The 19,864-nt window shown below is 47.2% G+C and overlaps 1 protein-coding gene across 3 annotated transcripts in view; it reads left to right on the top strand.

Moving 5' to 3' along the window:
• LOC129386191 (uncharacterized) overlaps positions 1 to 18,961 on the top strand; it is a 58,348-nt gene extending 39,387 nt beyond the window's left edge. For all 3 annotated transcript variants that reach the window (XM_072287822.1, XM_055073724.2, XM_072287823.1), the window contains 2 exons: positions 15,768 to 15,947; positions 17,155 to 18,961. In XM_072287822.1, coding sequence (XP_072143923.1) covers positions 15,768 to 15,947; positions 17,155 to 18,523 — 1,549 coding nt within the window. In that variant the 3' untranslated portion in view covers positions 18,524 to 18,961. The remainder of the gene's footprint in view (positions 1 to 15,767; positions 15,948 to 17,154) is intronic.
• The last annotated feature ends 903 nt before the right edge of the window (positions 18,962 to 19,864 follow it).

Below are 19,864 nucleotides of genomic sequence, written 5' to 3'. Positions count from 1 at the left end.
AAATTTCCGGAGTGGCTGCTGAAGAAAGTTTGGTCGTTCGGGCGTAGGGCGCACAGCTTATTATATTGGTCGGCTAGCGAAGCCAAGTGACGCAAGATTACTTTTATGTTTTATTTTTATGCACGTCGACACAACAAAATTCATTTCAAAAACCAGGACGAAAAGAATGTGACACGGCACCACTACTCACAAATATTCATACAGCCACAGTAAATGGTGCACCGCGAATCTAACGTGACCGGGCCTCTAGATATACCGGGCTAGACAGATCAATTCCTTATTTTACAAATAACCAATGATCGTCCTCATACAACCGTCGCCCACGTGCGCTGCTTTTGCAGACTCGATAATTAATATTTCAAGTGCCTCGGTGAGCACTCCTGGCAATTGCGAAACAGTCTTTCATCAAAAGCTGGCAGCCGCAGTCACGAACATCAGATGCGAAGATTGTCTGGCACGCAGCTGTTGGCGCCGTAATTATGCTCGCGGAAGATATCGTGTAGGCTGGCGTCCCATCTGGCCGACGTTCTTTATTTTCATTTTTTTTTCCCGCACGTCAGATGAATAAGTTAGACAACGCCTTCAGCGCAGACTTCGTACTTCTTTCATACTGCATTTTTTGTTCGGTGCCATTGTCTGATGAACGTGGTCGGTAATCTGCACGGACGGGACAGGGGCCGAGTTCGCACTCCTCTTCGTTCCTGAGAAGCGGTTATCATTTGCCGAGTGATATTGTTAATAATATTTTCTATGCCACGATTTATCGGCGCATTTCTCGAACAAATCGCGCTTCTGTATAGCGCACAAAGTCCTTTGTGAATACGGAGAAACGAAATACGAAGAAAGCTTATCGTTTGTAAATGACTGCCCGCTCTAGTGTTACGGCCCCATTTGACTAGCGCTTGCTCTTACTAGCAGTTACAGCAGACGAGCTCCTTTACGAATATCGGTATATTTTCATCTCGATAGAAAATGAAGTCCCAACGCTGAGAGCACTGTCCGCGTTCTTGTGGAGCCTGTGCATTGTTGGGTCTCAAACGTCCTCTGGTGACAAAGAAACGACAACGCAGTAGTGCAGACGATCACACGGGCATTTATTGCACGTTACATACACCATTGCCAGCTAGCCGAATTGCTACCAATAGAACACGCCGGGGGGTGCGGACGATTTGAAGAAGACTGACTCCGTCCTGCTGCTGGTTCGTGTGCATAGCGAAGAGAATACTTTTTCGTCCGCTGCCTCATTATTTTATTGGAAACACTGACACGTTATTAGAGCACCATAAACATGCATTTGAAAGTATGGAATGATAGTTGGCCTGCCCTTCTTTTTTCATCTGATCAATCAGTTTCTCCTCACAAGAAACTGTTCTTTATAGGTGGCAAGATAAGAACTAGCGCGCGAGTAATATTTTTTGTTACTTTTAATTTTATTTGTACCACATTAGAAGTACACACGCTTTCAAAACATTCAATGCAATATAACAGCATTGAAAGCCATAAGCTTTATAGCTTGAAAATTGGCTTCGGTAACAGACAAAAATGTATTGAATTGGGAATTAGATAAAAACACGCACAGCAAGTATACAACCCGAGAATTAATTCCGAATTATTTTGCGCAGTGTATTTTCTCCTTGTTAATTTTAGATGCAGCAGTTTCCAAAGTAAAACGGTAAAGTGAGGTCACGTGTTCTGAAGGCAGCACAAGCATTCTGCGCTGCTCACATCCAAACTGCGTTTATATATGGTACAGGGGAATACAGGTGCAGAGGCACAGCTCTCAATGTAAATGGATTCTTGCTCTGATGACATCGTTGTGGAATCTACAATGTTGTTGAGGAGCCACTGAGTCAGTAAATCTATCATAAAGCGTTCTATTTGCAACGCCTATTAGTACAGACGTTAACTTACCTAACAACATATTATTGGTTCAGCCAACCTTACCAAGCCGTTAAGTGGTTTAACGAGGCACTCGCATCCCAGCGTCTTCAATACGGGGTGGCTGACACACCGACGCTGCCTGCTCCCTTTTCCAATAGTTATAACGGACCCTTAACATTGCGCAGAGACCCGATATTTGGAGGGAACGCTGGTGCGATGCTTCGTAAACTAAAGCTGACTGTCACCTGCACCGCGACGATATTGAGCACCCGCCAATCTGCCACGAAGAGCGCTGCGCCTAACTATACAACTAGCGCAACGCGCTCAACGATATCATCATGCGTACCTGAGAGCAGCTGCCTCGGTGGAGGCTCTTATGTGGCTCTCCTATAGACCAGAATGAGGCACAGCTCTGCAGCGGTGCGACTCCTTGTCCTTTGAACGGAAAAAAAAAAAGAGTTTTTGGAATGAATAGGCGAGTTGCTAGTGAAACAGCTAGCTTCGAACTTATTGCCTTCTTGCGCGCACACGCGAGTAAGCCATTCACGGCCGTCGCTGCTGTGCCTCCGGCGCGAACGTAAATATTCGTGCGCGTGTGTCCGACACGCGAAGGTGTGGTTAAGTACGAGTGCCATCCCGCCGCGTTCTTTCGGTTTTTGTCAGTTTCTGTCAGCGCTAGGCGCAGCGTTTGGAACTCGATGCTGCCAAATAAGCTTGAGACGAGCCAATAGAGTGCCCAAGCTCGACGAACCCGTAGAGACTTGGCGACACTGCCATGGTCACGAGAACAAGCGACGCTACCCCGCATGTACACCGGACAAGCTGTATATATACACTCCTGTGATACGCGGACTGCATCGTGTCCCCTCATTTGTCCATTCTTTCTGTTCACCCCTCCCCGTTCACCGTCGTGGCCGCTTATGTCTCCTTTGCTCGATGACTGTCACGTCGTTCTTTTTCTCACTGGAAGCGCATGGTTCCTGTTGCTGAGGCCTTTGCGAACAGATGGCGATGGCAGTCGACATTACCTCTGGCGTGGTCGGGAAGCCATAGTTTTCTTATGAGGCATTTTTCCCCTTCAAACTACAACACTTATTTCTTTTATTTGAATGTACCAGATTATAGTATCATGTTAATGCATATCCCAAGCGCCCGTGGGAGAGATATCGGCGGCATCCGGCGTTCGTAGCTTCCGTGATGATAGCATGCGCGATATTCTTGAAATCAAAATGCAAGGGATTAACGTTACAAGCATCCTGTGCTCGCAGCCCGCCATGGTTGTTCTTACGTAAAAGGTGCCCCAGCTGAAGTTAGCCAAGCTCTTAAAAATATGTAAAACATGCAATGGACGAGGACGCGACCATTGTCATTCTGTCAGCAGTGATGTACCGAATCAGGAGGATTTTTTTCATAATCGAACTATCGATAATTAGACGATGTTAATTAACGAACTCTTTAATTACTGAATTGAGGGCGCTAGTTTTGACACAAAAGTACATTGTTCTTTAAAGCACCCGATTCAGTTCTTTTCAGTGTGCTATGCCTCAAGCAATTAATTTTTTTTCGCGTTATAAAGGAAACGCGTGAAATATCAAAATCGCAGGCGTTACTCGGGAGAACGAACTCTGCTCGATGCCTTTTCCCTCCTCCTCCTCAATGCCGCTGCGCACTGCAGTGGCTTCGCGCATCACGCAGAAAAGGCAGTTTGCGGTGACCAACGCCAATACCGTTGCCTCGCCACTTTTCACGTGGCCGCCGAGCCAGGCGTAACACAGAGTTAGTGCTTCCGAATAACGCCTGGGACCGCCGGTGACTCGGCGAACCTACGTATAGTCCACTATAGTGCAGCTGGCGGTGCTCAGTCTCGAAGAGGCAGGACGTGTGCAAAGTGAGCTCCCGAACGACATTTTGCAATGCGGTGAACGTAGTTTAAACCCGCAACCGGGACCTCGGGCAGGTACGACGTAATGCTAACGCATTTCTCTCGTATTTACCACGAAAAGTTGCAAGGAGGATGGCCGCCGCGGTAGCTTAATTCGTAAAGCGCCGCACGCGTAACGTTGAAGAAAGAGGTGGGTTCGGCTACCCCCATGCGACAAATGATTTTTTCGTCCACTTTCATTTCTCCTTGCTTTATCACTTCTACATTTCTGCGAAACGTAGGTATATACTTACCCCGTGTCTTCTCTAGCTTTAATGCCTGTTACTTTGTGTGGCTGTGACTAACAGAAAATCGAGACCCTCGAATGCGCTTGCTCATACCCGTCACTCGCCGTGATGGTTTAGCAGCTATGGCGTTGCTCTGTTAAGTACGAGGTGGCGGTATCAGATCCCGGATGCGGAGAAAGTGGAGAAACGCAAGAACGCCTGTGGTTCTGTGCATTGTGTGCACGCTAAAGATCACCTGGAAGACAACATTTCCGGAGTCGGGTCCCACTATACGGCGTGCCTCATAATCATATCGTGGTTTTGGCACGTAAAACCCTGGAACTTATATTGAATTGCAGCCCATCCCCATATAGATATCAAAGCTCAGTGATTTTTTTTAGATATAGCTAATTATGCACACATCGTCCACGTCAGCGCATATATGTTTCCGAAGGTCAATGAAAACACGCTAGCTCTGGTCGTGCAGTCTTCGTTACAGATCGGCTGCTGCGTGCTCCGCCCTTGGGCTGCTCAGAGGACTTTGAGGGACGCCGTAGCGGGGCAGTCTGGAATCATTTTGGCCACGCTGCGTTGTTTTTTTTAATGCGCACCTAATTATAGTGGCACAGTTGTGTTCTCCATCGTATTCTGCCCCCAACAGGAATGCAGCGACCGGGGCCAAGAATCGGCCACGAATCACGACTTAATGTTTTGCAGCAGAACTTCTGCTAAGGCCCCAGGGTGACCGTGGCGGATTTCGTCGCTTTCATGAAAAAAAAAATAATTAAAAAAAATAAAGAAGAGCGCAAAGTCAGCACCTCTAAAGAAAAAAACAGTAAAGAAATTGCCAACGCCACTTAAGGACGGATAAAACCTGCCCTGCGTTCAGTGCCGCACCATGTGCGTGTGTGTGTGTGTCCGTGACATCGATGCAGTGTAATGCTTACTGCAATAAAAATATAAAATAAGGAAACAAACGAGACACTACACGAACAACGAAACAAGCAAACAAAAAAAGATAGAAAGCATGCGGCGTCGCCTCTGCTAATATCCGAGCTGGGAATCTTAACCGGCTCATTTACTTCGCACTTCCCCACGTTCTCCTGCCGGGCTGCCGTGTTCGGGTCGATTCACTTCGCCCTCCAAAATTTCTCCGCTGTGCGTGCTATAGCTATAGCTATAGCACGCACAGCTACAGCTGATTGGGGCGACCAAGGTGGTGAGGGCATCGTGGTCGGTGCGCCTCTAATGAGAGACAGTTGCTCCGTTGCACTTTATCCCACTTTCACCTGCTTTCTTTAACAATCTCCCCCTCGTTACGAGCGAGCATGCGTGCGGTTGACGTTGCACGGGGCGATGTCGCAGCTTCGGAAGCTCGAGATTGGCGTCGCCGGTGTGCGACGACGTGTAGCTGTCGCTCGTGGTCGCGTTTCCGCGGCTGTAGAAAGGCGCCTCTGTATACACACGCTGCCGGCGGGTCACGCTCGATTCTTTATCGCCGGCTTCTGCGATCGGGGAGGTTGTTGTTTGCGCGAGCGATTGCGTTCGTCTTCTCATTGCAGGACGCTGGCAGGGTCTATATAGAAGGCCCTGAGAGCTTCCGGACACTTTCGCAGGATGTATGCCGTCTGACGCGGAAGTTTTCAGGCTAAATGATACAGCTTTGCTACCAGCCCGGTATCCAAAACGATAAGCTCAGGCAGCGAAGCTAATGGCAGCAGCCACGTTCCGATGGAGGGGGATCAAATGCGAAAATACGTGTGTGCTTAAACCGCTGGTGCTCAGAATTAATCCGGGACCTTCGACTACAGTGTCTCCCATAGCCCAAGTGTTGCTCTGGGAGGCTAAACGCCGGAATTTGATTCTGTGACACCTTTTCAACCAATGTCAAGTATACAGTCGGGAAGCAAGGAAACCTGAAGCTTGCGTGGGCCAGAAAGAACGGACATGTCTTTCCGATCAGTAGTGTAGCATTCCTTACAAAATTCGTTGCAGAAACGCTGTTGTCTTTTTATTGGCTTTAACCGATTTTTCGTTGAGGTGCAATTGAACGTAATGCATATCTTTTGCAAGGGACGTGGCAATTGCACACGTTTGCATGCGGTTGCTGGCGCTTCACGCTAACTTTTCTCTTCCTACTCTCTCTCTCTCTCTCTTTCTCTCTGCTGCTTTAGCAAAATTCATTTCAGTTAATTTTGTGCAGCAACCTATCCGTGACAAACAAAGCTGTTATCAATCTTTTCGTTCGTAAGAATTGTATGCTGGTTTTATTTTTTGCTAACAGCATTATAGCATATGCTCAGTACGATGACTAAGGCGTTCACTTTTTTTTTTCCTTCACAGCGTGGAAACCTAATAGGTGAAAGAGCAGCGCACTTCAGTGCAGATTTCACAAAACTTATTTTTCGAATCTACAGTTCAAAGCACAATGTTTCTAGCAAAAGGTTAATGTATGAGTGTTGGCGTACTTATTCCATGCTGCAATTACAACATACCATCTGCGTCATTAGTTCAACAGTTATTTAGCAAAATATGGTTAATTGACGCACATTCTGAGGCCCACTGCTACCGTGCAACTTGGCCAGATATCAAAGCTCAGTGATTTCTTTTAGATATAGCTAATTATGCACACATCGTCCACGTCAGCGCATATATGTTTCCGAAAGTCAATGAAAACACGAAGAATTCGTGTTTTCATTGACCTTCGGTAGGTCAAGATTGGCGTCGCCGGTGTGCGACGACGTGTAGCTGTCGCTCGTGGTCGCGTTTCCGCGGCTGTAGAAGGGCGCCTCTGTATACGCACGCTGTATACAAAATGCCACGCACTGTTAGTGACGGCATTGGTGGCCGCGCGTGCGCGCGCGCGCACGCACGCACGCACGCACGCACGCACGCACGCACGCAGACACAGACACAGACACACGCACACACACGCACGCACACGCAGACACAGACACAGACACGCGCACGCGCACACACAGACACACACACGCGCACACACACACATTATATATATATATATATATATATATATATATATATATATATATATATATATATATATATATATATATATATATATATATATATATATATATATAATGTGTGTGTGTGCGCGCGCACGCACACGCGCACACACGCGCACACGCAGACACAGACACAGACACGCGCACGCGCACACACAGACACACACACGCGCGCACACACACACACACACATTATATATATATATATATATATATATATATATATATATATATATATATATATATATATATATATATATATATAATCTACAAAGCGTGTAAGAACGCTCGTCTACGGGGTGTTTATTTCAGAGATTCCGTTGATATTATAACACATATTTCGCGCCGTATTCACAAATCTTCTCGTTCACAGAATTTTTTTTTGCCATTGGTGGCCGCCTTCGGTAATTATGTCCAGCAACAGGTTAGGCTGGTATTTGCTGTGTCATCCCCCCTCCCTGCCCCCCCCAAAAATTGCCCTAGCACTGTTCTTAAGAGTAGATTTCAGCCCATCGCAATGATGGAGTTGTCAGCAGCAGCATAGGTGCCCCCCCCCCCCAATGGGAAACAGCACTTACGAACAAAAAGCTTTGTGAATTTGGCAACGGTACTCTTGTTACACGTTTGTCCGGATAAACTCCTTGCGGTGTGTATTTCAGACCTCTTAAAAACATGCCTTGCTCCACAAATTAGGAGATGGGGGAAAAAAAATGCCCAGGAAACTTCGCAACGTTCCCCAGTGGAGCACTGCGCGGCGCTCGACGTGTCGAGATGCGCGTAAAAGTAACGACCAACGATGGCACGGCCTAGCAGGACTTGTTCGCAGCGCATTGAACCATTGGGCTTGGCGTAATTCCCCACTGCATGACACAGACGAAATCGACGCGTGTTTCTCGCTCAGCGACATAACGTTTCGGTCAGGACGAAATATGCAACGGGCCGCAGGGCGTGGTTCGTTCCGGCGTAGATGTGCCCGGAGCGAATTATTCTCGCGCGTGCCCAAGTGCTCCTTATAGAACTCGAGAGGTCGTTTCGAGGAGTCGCTATTATACAGTATACTTCCTGTTCACAGCTGCCGTCCGCCTGTGTTCGCTCGGAGCGGCCATCGACGTTATACAACCCCGATATAGCTTCGAAGGATTCGACTGCTTCGCGTGGTCGGGCTGGCCACATGGGTATGAGCGCGCCCTATAGTTAATTGTTCGCGCCGGCTTTGTTCGAGCGTTACATTAGCAAATATACTTGGCACCGCGTGCCCTTACGTTGTTTGTTTTGTTAAGTGTATTGTAGATGTAAACCTGAAACGGCAAAATGCAACGATACATTTTCTTTTTCACCTCCAATCTACACTCCTCGGCTGTCGCTCGCCGATATATGACTGACCCCATTGGGCAGGTGGGGCGCCGCGCGCCAGTGGGGAAGCGCGATAAGGAGAGGAATGTGAATGGAATTGAAATTTATTCGATGCGTCGGTAAGCAGCTCAACGACCAAACTCGAAAGGGGATGAAATCGGAATAAAAATAGTCGCATTGGTCAATGGCGCGTCCAATGATCAAACGCGAACATGAAGGGGATCAATGGGCAACCGGATTCTAATTATATTGCCGTGTAGACTTACGTAACTATTCAATTGCGATTCCATCCAGTCCTCAACGCTTTAGTTTCTGTTTCCTCGTCACTGGCATCACTTACAGTGGCCCTCTTTCGGGGTGGGTGTTTTAGGAGAGTAATTTAGTCGAAGTGGAAAAAATATTATCACGTTTTTTTACCAGTCCTGGTTCACGAAAAAAATAAAAAATAAAGAAAGAGATCTCACGCGCTATGGGGGGCGGTTTAGGCGAAGCCTTCCTTGGTGCTTGCGATGAATTATGTTCTTGTTTATCGACCATTCTTCAATTATAGCACCCACGGTGAAGTTGATTTGACAAGTTTTTTTACCGGAAGGCGCCTTCCTCAGCACAAAGATGTGGTGTTGAAGACACCGAACCAAACTCGGCACTACAGGAAGCGTATCTTTTTTTTAAAGGTCCTTGTTTACACGCGTAAACGCTGTTGCCTGATCACCGTGTAACGATGTAACGATTGTCTCTGGCATCGCGCTTAACGAGAAAGTGTGGCGCTCACGTTCCAACCCATTATTCTCTGTGTTGCCTGGCGTTTATACGAGCCAGCATGCGCTCACGTTTTAAATCACGCTCGGCTGCGTAACGAAGACGTTATGCTGCTTCGTTCGACGCTTCTTCCGAGCTTCTGTTCCCTCGGCACTCAGTACAGGCTTTGCCCCCGTTTGATTTGTGTTAAAGAAAACGTGCACACTCCACGTTATATATAATGTCCATGGTTGCTCCGCGTCGCCTCGGCTTGCACAATCTCTGGGACCGGCCCATCGTATGAGGCAGCGGCCAGCAACTAGCAGCCGGAAGGTAGTGATTGAATTCTTTAACGTAAACGGTTTCGAAAATATTTGTGAGCAAGCGCATAATATAGGCTGATTTACTTAGGTTACAAATTTATTGCTGCATACGTTCAAATTCGTGATTTCGGTCTTCTTGATGCGAAGGAGATGGTTTCTTGAATTGAAGGGATGCATCTGAACATCAACGATTACTGAAGCAGTATTGGCTAGCTGTCGATAACCATATATAGTTCCGCGTGGCAAATTCTTACCTCCAGCAAATGCTGCGTTCATGCGTGTCGTATATATGGTCGCGCTACGTTTAAAATTACGTCCTTGTTACGTAGGAGAACCTGCAGGCGTAGTACGCTGGATATCTCTTGTTTCGAGTTATTTCACCTACGCGAAACGCGTTGTCGTCGCATACCTCTACGTAACGTCAACATGCTTGCATAATGCGCACCAGCTCCATTAGTCTGCGAAATTCTCCGTGCGTGTCCGATCGCGTCCAATAACGTGTCCTCGAGTACCATCTACTCGCACAAACGAGCTCCTAATGAGCCGGGAGTAGACGGACATTTGTCGTCGAGGGGCCGTGTTACGTCGCGGTTCGGTTCTCCTTTTTTTTTTCTTACTTCTTTCCTGATTCAAAATGTCGCCCCTCTGCCCCTGCCTGCCGCATGTTAAAAATGCGTCGTGGTGGAACTCGTCCGCACGTCACGGCACCTTGTGAAACCGCAAGAGCGTCGACTGCGATGAGGTGACGTTTACGCGGTCTGTATGACGACAGAAATTATTCGTATTGTGTAATAGGAGCCAGCAATGCCGTTCCAGGAGCGCTTAAGAAAGGCGCCGTAGCTGTGTCATACCGCAGATGCTATGCGGCAGAGAGAAAATGTCAGGAGACGCACACGCGCGCACGAACATACAGAACACGCACTTTGATCGTGATGATGATGATGAGGGGGTTTGGAAGGGAAAAAGATTCCGGAGCATCAAATTCACGTAGTCAGATTTCCATGTTATTTATTTATTTATTTAGTACATACTGCACACCTTTCGGTCCAAGCAGAGGGGCAATAGAATGCATACAAACAAACGAGAACAAATTAGGAAGAAGCAAATACAAATTTATACAATTTTTAGTCACACTGTGTCTGTAAACTGTCGTTCCTGTCTGATACTGTTCTGGTAAAAAAAAAAAAAATTTAAACGTGTTAGTTCGAGCATAATAGGTTGTTAGTGAGTCCAGATGAGGCTGTCTTGTGTGCCGCGTTATTGCAGGCGTTATGTAAGTCGATGGTTCAATTTCAAGCTTGTTGTTGAGAAGATTGGAAAGGAATTCAAGCCTTAGCAGCTTTCGGCGTGATTCAAGAGTGGGTATAGAATTTTCTGTCATAATTTTAGAGAGAGTTCAGTCTTGCGAATTTATTAAATGTAAACCTAACTGCCTTTGTATTTTTTCAAGACGCACGATATTTGATTTAGTGTAAGGATCCCATGATATGCATGCATACTCTAACTTTGGTCTAATAAATGTTAAATAACAGTAATTTCACATTAGGAGAGGCATTTTTCAGTTTGTGTCTTAGGAAACAGAGTTTGCGGAAAGCAGAAGAACAAATATCATCAATGTTCATGTTCCATGACAATGTGGAAGTCAAAGTAACACCTGAGTATTTGTAATTGTTAATTTCACGCAGAGCTGAAGAACCTAGCGTATAAAAAAAGTTAGTGTTTTTTTTACGTGTAATACGAAGAAATACGGATTTATCAGCGTTAATAAACATATCCCATTCATTACACTACTTCAATATGGTATTTAAGTTCTTTTCGAGCACAGTCTGATCATTCTGACTAGTTATATCACTGTACAAAATACAATCATCGGCAAACAGTCTAATTTGCACACCAGGAGTTATGGTTTTAACAATGTCATTTATATACATTAAATACAGTAAAGGCCCCAAGACACTACCTTGGCGCACCCCTGATGTGACTGGAAGAGTGGCCGAGCTATGTTCACCTATTGTAACGTACTGAGGGCGTTTGCTCAGGTAAGCAATAATCCAGTTTATGAAAATGTCAGGTATGCCAATAATTCTAAGCTTGAAGATTAATTTGTCGTGCGGAACCTTATCGAATGCTTTTATGAAATCTAAAAATATTAATTCTATTTGGCCATTATTTTCTAGAGATAAAGCAAATGAATGAATCACTGATACCAATTGCGTTACAACCGAATAACCCTTTCTGAAACCATGTTGAAACTCCGTGAGCACATTGTTTTCAGCCAAGAATTCTTTTATATAGTTTGCCACGATGTGCTCCAAGAGCTTGCAGCATCGTGATGTCAGAGAAATGGGACGATAATTTTGTAATCTTAATCGATCTCCTTCTTTAAATATTGGAACAACTCGGGCCACTCTCCATTCATCGGGTAGTTGTGCCGACAGCACCGAAGCAGAAAAAATTCGTACAAGAAAGCTGGCTATAAGTTCAGGATAACATTTTAGAAAGATGTTTGGGATTTCGTCAGGGCCACAAGAAGCTTTGGTTTTCAGGTTTACCAACATGTTGACAATTCCAGCATACGAAATAGAATCCACATCAAATACCTGTTTCACTGGAAGCATAGTAATGCAATCATCTGACACTGCAAAGACACTTTGAAAGTACTCATTAACATGTTGTGCTATGTCTTCGTCATTAGTTATTGATGTACCTTCAAATATTATCTGTGAAATCGGTTTCTTTCTTTCCTCCATATGGTTGCAGAATTTTGTAGGATCATTTTTAATAAAGTTAGGCAGAGAGTTATAATAGTAACTCTTTGCAGCAGTCACCTTATGTTCGAGAGAGTTCTGCGCCTCTTTTATTTTAACAGGATTACCATGCTTTCTTTTTAACCTTTTTACCTTGCGTTTAATATGAATAACATCGCGCGTCATCCAAGGTGAATGTTTGCGAACTTTCTTATTTTTACTAGGGATGAATTTGTTCATGCAGTAGTGGCGCATAATTTTGAATCGATTCCACAGAGAACAGGCATCAGTGCTGATAAAATCAACAAGACAGTTTTCCATGTGCTCTATGATGGACACATCATCGGCATGAGCATAATATTTGTAGCTAAGCACTGAGGAATAGTTTTGCGCCATCTGTAGAACTGGTAAGGTGGTAATGCTCACTAGGCGGTGGTCGGAAAGTCCTTCTTCAATACAAACAAACTATTCCGAAAAATCCTAAACATAGCCGAACCATAGCCGTAAATTTAGGTGAGCGATGTGACAGTTACGGGGAGGTATCTTTCGTATCTTTCGTTTATAGGGCGGATGCATTGGCTGCGAAGGAATTCTGCTCTTTAGAGCGGCGCTCTTAGGCGCCCGTTCCAGCGTCGAGCCTCGGCGTTCCCGGCGTAACCGAGATAACGAGCGCAGCGGATGAAAGGGCGAACGCGGAGCGCTGCCAGGGGATGGGAAAAGGAACGAGGGCGAAGAGAGCGCGAGGAGGAAAGTAGAGAGGGAGGGTGCAGCGGAACCACGAGGAAGATATCGGAGGAGGAAGGTTTGGCGAAAGCGTGAGAAGAAAAGCGTATGGTGGCCGCGCAAGTCGCGAACTGCGGCGACGATATGGCTACGAGATGGCACAGAGTAGCGCGCGTCGTATTTTAGCGCGTCGTCTTGGCATGTCTGTCTGCGCCCCGGCTGCCATGAATCGCGCCCACGCGTCACCCACGCGCTGCCTCTCGCGATCTCCCGATTAGCGAGGCAGTCGCGCCCCGTTTCGCTCCGTTTGCAACGTGTCGCACAAGGCAGGTCCTCCGCGCCAGCCAATATATCGTGAAGTGAGAAAAAAAAAAAACCTATATATCCGCTCAATTTTCCCATGAGGGAGTATGGTAATCATCGGTAAATTTTTTCGCAGATCCCCTGCTTCAAAAACGTTTTCCGGATGACGGTACATCCGTATGTCTGTTAGGGTCAACGCTACAATTCGTGTATATTTTCTGATTTTCGACCAGCTATTTGTTAAAATGTTAAAGCAAGAATAGTGCAAGAAGTCTTTAGTATACAGGTGTAGTATCATCTGGAGTTTTGAAAGCACGCAAATAGCATATTGCGCCTAACGGACTCAGCACATGTGAAATGCATTGCACATCAATAATGGGAGTGTAGATTTCCACTATATTTATATATATGCAGATTCTGTCGAACGGAGTCCATTGAAATTTTGTAATTAAGTGTGAGCTGAGTAATTACCCAGAGACTTTCTAAAGGTAGCTTATGGGGTTTCAAACGCCTTGTATATTTTTAGTAAACTATGGTGTAACCCACTTCATGTCGATATTCACAAGACGGAGATCTTAAGCGCCTGACGTCTCATTCAAAGGGACCTGAAAGGGCCCTTTGAATGAGAAATATGCATGCACTTCCCTACGAGCAAAGCTTCTTTTCTGTTATCCTCTTAGGGCGTACTGTCACATATTCGTATTCTTTAAGACGTGTTAGTGTCATAAGTGTACGTTGACACCTATATTCAAGCGCTGTAGTACCTACGGAACAGAAAACAAACAGGAAAAGAAGCGGCTCCGGTTTAAGTGATTCTATTACACGTATATCAAATGATTTTATATAGACGTTGAGAAGGTTAATGAAACCCTAAACCTCTTGTTGGTTATGCCGCAAGTGGACCTTCACGACGACGTTCCGTATCGCATTTGGACTCAATACCCGTTTTCATCCATTTCTTAGGTTTGCTTAAGCTTTCCGCGAAATCGCAGAACACACAGTATCCGCTCGTCAAGGCTCGAGCCCACTGAGATCGTTTGCTTCACAGCCATTTCGCAATGCTTATTTTGTCTGGTCACCGGTTTACCAGCAAAGCGGCTCTTGCGCCGCGGAAATTTCACCGTTTTCACGATAAAAGTTATAATGGTATTGTTGTGTTCGGTTCATTTCTCCGTATAATTAATGCAGTAGGTTAGGTCACTAAAGCGGCTATTTCTTAAAAGTGACATCCTGCTGCATTAAAAGTGAATTGCCCTATATTGTCTATGTGATGTTTCTATATCACGTGCAAGCAAAGGGGGAATAATTAGGGGGTCAAAATTGCCTGCAGGATGCTCAAATAATAACGCCTGACTTCGCGAGTCGCCAGTTATGCACACGGCTTAATACCTGATGTGGAACTGCCAGGTGCGCAAAACGGGAAGAAAAAATGTACAGGGTCGTCCGCTCTCGCAGTGAAGAGCTCATCAGTATTCAATGCGATATTACTTCAACATTCCGCATTCTTTTGACTTGATGGGGAAAAAGTGCCTGATGATATGCCTAACGCCAGATAATATGTCATTTCGGATATCTTCATTCCAAATCGGGGCAGCTCAGCGCATCAGAATGCTAAAGTGGTGTTTAGCTAAAGAGAGCTCTGTTCTTCCCTTCACCTTCGCCAGGTAAGCAACGTCGAATTACAAGCGAGTATATGGTGTGCGGCCAGCCTGAAGGGACGCCGCCCAGCCACTCTGGGCCTCTGCTGGGTTTTTTGAAGAAGGGTCCCTCTTATTTGTCGCCTCGAACTGCCCATAAGTATGTCCGAGGCCCTGCGCATACGCCAACACTCAGTGGCTCGAAATATAGTGTGGCCAGACAGTCCTCGAAAGTGCTAAGCCGTCCGGGATGACAAATCGAAGACACCCAGAATATCATGGCTGTTTCGCCGACAATATAGTGACCCCGCTTCCTCGCAGAACGCCTTCCCTTTTCAAAACAGGAAAAGAAACGGCTTTTCTTCTTTCTACGCACTAGAACCATTTTTGAAACTCTTGTGAGTGTAAAGAGAGTGCTTCGTTCGTTTGTCCAATGGCTAACACACTCGCCCTTAACGTGTAACATCGCATTGTTGAAGGGGAGAACCGTTTTTCTTTCTTTTTTTGGGCGACATTTCATGGCAAGTAAACACGATAACTTTGACAGACGGCACGAAAGCTGTATGAAATAAACTTCAATAGCCATCGCCGTCGATCGCTGGTGTCAACATATTACGTTTCGCACCAGGTGCTCATAATCCACAAGCACCTTTTAATTACTGCTTATCTCTTCGCAAGCATAGTTAGAGCTCATTGTCGTGCACAATAATTTTTTTATCCCTAAGAAATACGGCAGTTAGCCATTGGACAAACCGCTGCTGGGTCCTTAAGTGTTCAATAATTTTACGGCGTAACTTATCGTATTATAGTCCAAACAGACGTTTTACATAACCCTTCGATCCGTCAGTCTAACGACGAGCTCACGCATACGGCGCGCCGCTGTCGCAGGCCCCGGTCGTCGCTGGCCTCGGACGCGGCCATATTCTTCGGCGACATGCAGTTTCACTTCTTCCACATGCTGCTCTGCACCTGGCAGTTGGTGCACTACTTGTGGACAACGCAGAAGAGGAATGCTCGTTCCTACGTCTATCATTGGACCAGCTTCCTCTTCCACACCGGCATTGTGTGGTGCGTGCCGGCCGCGCGTCACCTATACGCCTTCAATTTCAGCGCGAAACGTCGCTCAACGCCTGGCCTTGTCCCGCAGTGGCCACGAAATGGGATGACGGTGACGAACGATCGGTCACATCGACAACGCTGCACTCTTAGCGCGAATGTTCGCGCCCCGCTGCGCTAAATTAACGAACACACATCTCGTCAATTATGTGTCTTTAAGCCGCGTTTGCCACTGGCCAACGTAGCCCTGCGCGTATACAGTCTCTTTGAAAAAGTGTACATTGGCGTCTTGTACATTGGCTATGTGGTGCTGTTTCCGTGGCTCTTCTCGTACCACGGAGTTCGGTGAGCGGAGCACCACTGGACAAGGTGAACGCGAGTGTTCTTCGCATTTTACAGGGCGTTGCAACTTACATGGCGTATCACGAAAACATGTCCATAAAATAGCCTGCAATCATGCGGACGATCGCAAACAACGTATGCCCTGAACTTTTGACAAAGAGTGAACGTGTCCGATAGCCGGTAGGATTAACAGGCCAGGCTCGCGGTATTCTCAGCTTTTGGCTTATTAAAGTTGGTTATAGAGACGATTTTTGCTAGTAGCTGTTTGAGGACTCCTACATTTGAACTCTGGAAACTGCCACGAAAAAGGGGTAATTGCAGTGTGTAGCGTGCGTGCTCACTGCCAGAGGGCGCATGCAGGTAGTGATTTTTTGAGGCACTTGCCACAAAGTGACACAGTGAGCAAAGGGAATTATTATCCGAAGTATTCAATAACTTCTAATAAATAAATAAATAAATAAATAAATAAATAAATAAATAAATAAATAAATAAATAGTCACGGAATTAAACGTTATGATGCGGCTGCCTTATTTGGCCAGGTAGATAGTTTGCATATTGAATCATCCGCAACTATCCAACATACGAGTCAGATTAACGAGCATTTCGGTTTAGCTGCAAACAGCGGCAATTTGTGTGTTCTTTGTTTTCAAACTTCACTGGCCTTCGGCTTATTCAATATAATGACAACCGTTTATAGGCATATATGCAGCGATCCGTTCTGTCAGCTGGCGTAATCAAATCAAGACGGAATGAGAATTTTCGTATTAACAACCAACTGGCGTCAATTTTACAACCCCCTTGTTGAGGGGGATTAAGAGTGCGAATCATTATTACTTATAAGTCCACAGACCCGCACTTCCTGCTTGCCGCTCACAGGTTCTACACGAGCGGCATTACGGTGAGCATCCGCGTGCAGTTAGTCAACGGCCCCGGGGCGAACGACGCTCCCGTACCGGCGCCGCCGCCGATGCCGCCGGTGCCCAACCCCGAGGCCGTAGCCATGGCCATCGCGGCCGCGCGGGCTGCCGACGCCGCCGCAGCGAGACTCGCCTTGCAGCCCCGAGGGAGCAACGCGTCCTCGCTGAGGGGCAGCCCGCGGTTCGGCTCAAGCTCGCCGCGGAGGAGCAGCTCGCGCTCTTCATCGCGACGCGACTCAATGTTGGCGCAGGAAACTCTGGTAACAAGCCTTCCGGGGCCGGCGAGGCTACCCGAAGACAGCGCGGTGGGAGAGGTACTTGGTTCCGTCACCCAAACCCTGTCGGGCGCCTCGATGTCGTGCTCTTCGAAAACGGCATTAGTGCCGTACGTGGAGCGGCAACCGACGCCGAGGGAGGACAACGCTCCGCGCCAGCCCGAGCAAAGCCTCGGCGTCCAACAGCCTCGGACGTGGAATCCGTCGGGCGCAGACACCTGCTCGCCCTTAGTCGACGTGCAATCCGCCGCTACGTCTTCGGAGCCCGCCGCAAACGAAGCGCGCTGCACTCCTACCCCGGGCGCTGCTGAAAGCCCCACCAGAGGTGACACCGAGGGTCGCGTACAGAGTTCTGCTTCGGGCAATTCCCCGGATGTCGCCCGCGGCAGTGTTGAAGGCGCTTTCACGGGCCCTGCCGACGCTAATGGCCGTCTGCAAAGCCCAACTACGGAAGAAGACTTCAAATCAGCTTCGCCTGCTGCTGCTCGCGACTCCGCAGCAACCGTTACCTACGGCAGTTCGGAGCTGGTGGTTGACCTTGCCCAGAGTTCCGTCGAATGCCCCGTTTTAGGTAACAAAGCCGGCACGTCTCCGACTTCGGCTCAAGTGTCGTCTCTCCCTGGTCCGTCTTGCAGCCGTGTCCAGGACATGGCGAAAAAGTCGAAGAGTTCTCGTGAACAATCGGCCAAGCACTCACGTGCAACGTCCCGGAAGTCCTCCTCCTACTCGGCCACCCCTTTTAAATCTCCGACTGAAATTCAAGGCTCCTCTTCTCTTGGCTCCCCTTCTGGGCACGCTCAAGCTACAGAGGAGCCGCAGAGTCCTCCTAAAGAATTGAAATCCACTAAACAGTCGCCAACCACGTCTAGGAAGCCATCCGGTTCGGACAACCCTTTCAAATCTTCACTGAACTCTCCCGCAGGGTCACCTTCCGGACGCGTCCAAGAGCCGGTGGAAAGACCCGACCATTGTTGGGAACAATCTGCCAAGCAGTCACCGGCAGCGTCTCTGAAGCCGTCTGCTCCAGCTACCCCTTCCGAATCTCCCGAGTGACTAAAACAGAGTCCGCGGCCATATCTACTTCTACAGATGACTTATGCTTCCCGAGACTATGGAGCCGCCTGGCAGACGGTTCAGACGTCGTCTTATAGCTTGAGAAAGGGCGCGTAATCCCGTGTCATTAAGCAGGAGGGACAACCCCACATTTAAGGAGATATACCTTTGTTTAAGGCGTGCGTTTCGAGCGCATTGTCCTTACACTCAGCAAGAGCTTTTTTTTTTCTTTTTGACTGCGAACAGGTCAGTCGCCAAGGTAAGCGCGCGGAGATGCCTGCCGTTATCGAAAGCTGTACACCATGCCTGGAAACTCGCGTGATGTAGTGGGTTACTCTGTCATTTAGCGAAAATATCGATCTAAATGCTGATGCATGCGGACTTCAAACATGCGAATTACGTTGTCGAGTACATTCGAAGTAAATTGCATTTCCGAGGCCCGCTGTTATTGAAGATGACTGACTATAGTAGTTTGTGTGGAGACTGCAGCGCTGATAAATCTGGTTTGGTAACATCTTAAAAAGGGAAAGAAAAAAGAAGAAAGCTCTGTGGATGAGTGTAAATCAAACTTGACGGGCGATGGAATCGGGCTACAAGATCTCTGGCTGTGGCTATGTAATCAATAGTTGCGCCTGGTGGCGACTGGGAGCGAGAGACCTTGGAACTGTCACGCGCGAAGTTGTGGAATTCTATATGTTTAGCCACCCCATGCACCTTTGATATTCTTCGTTTACTTTCATCTCGCATGACTGAGCTTCAGGGCACAAGACTGACGCTTTTATGTATGTCTGCGAAAAGGCACTGTCGAGCAGGTAACGAAATCGGAGCACCTTCACTGCAACGGAAACTGCGCGAAGGGTATAGATTGTTGGCAGTGATACCCTCCGCTGTTACCTGCTGTGGCCGACAGCAACTCCGCTTCTTTTAACCTCGAGCATTGCTGCCGCAGCTTAGTAGCAAGGGAGCTCGTATCAACTCAAAGGTCGGGTAAATGGCATTGCGGAAGACTTAAGTCACGGCAAATAAATTAATCATCGCAAAGATTTCACTTCGCCCACTTGCTCTGCGAGGGCTCTAGCCATGGCCGTAACTTATTTCCGCGGTAGTGTAAGCTCACTTTAACAGTGAGGTTACACCTCACTGTGACCTCCCCGAATTTCAGCGACGCGTTTAAGGTGTGCACGACTCGTTGTTCAACAGTGTTTTCGCCTTCATATCTCTTTCCGCGTTGTTTGCGCTGCAAATCTACGTGCCTGAGGGCTCAGAGCGGGCCCTTGAAAACGACTCGGGCGAACCAAGGCAAGGCGAAGGGGCGAAAGCTCTCGTTTGCATACCCGACGC

The sequence above is a fragment of the Dermacentor andersoni genome, chromosome 4 (genome assembly GCF_023375885.2).
Source record: "Dermacentor andersoni chromosome 4, qqDerAnde1_hic_scaffold, whole genome shotgun sequence".
Lineage (NCBI taxonomy): Eukaryota > Metazoa > Arthropoda > Arachnida > Ixodida > Ixodidae > Dermacentor > Dermacentor andersoni.
This window is presented reverse-complemented; position numbering and strand designations above follow the sequence as displayed.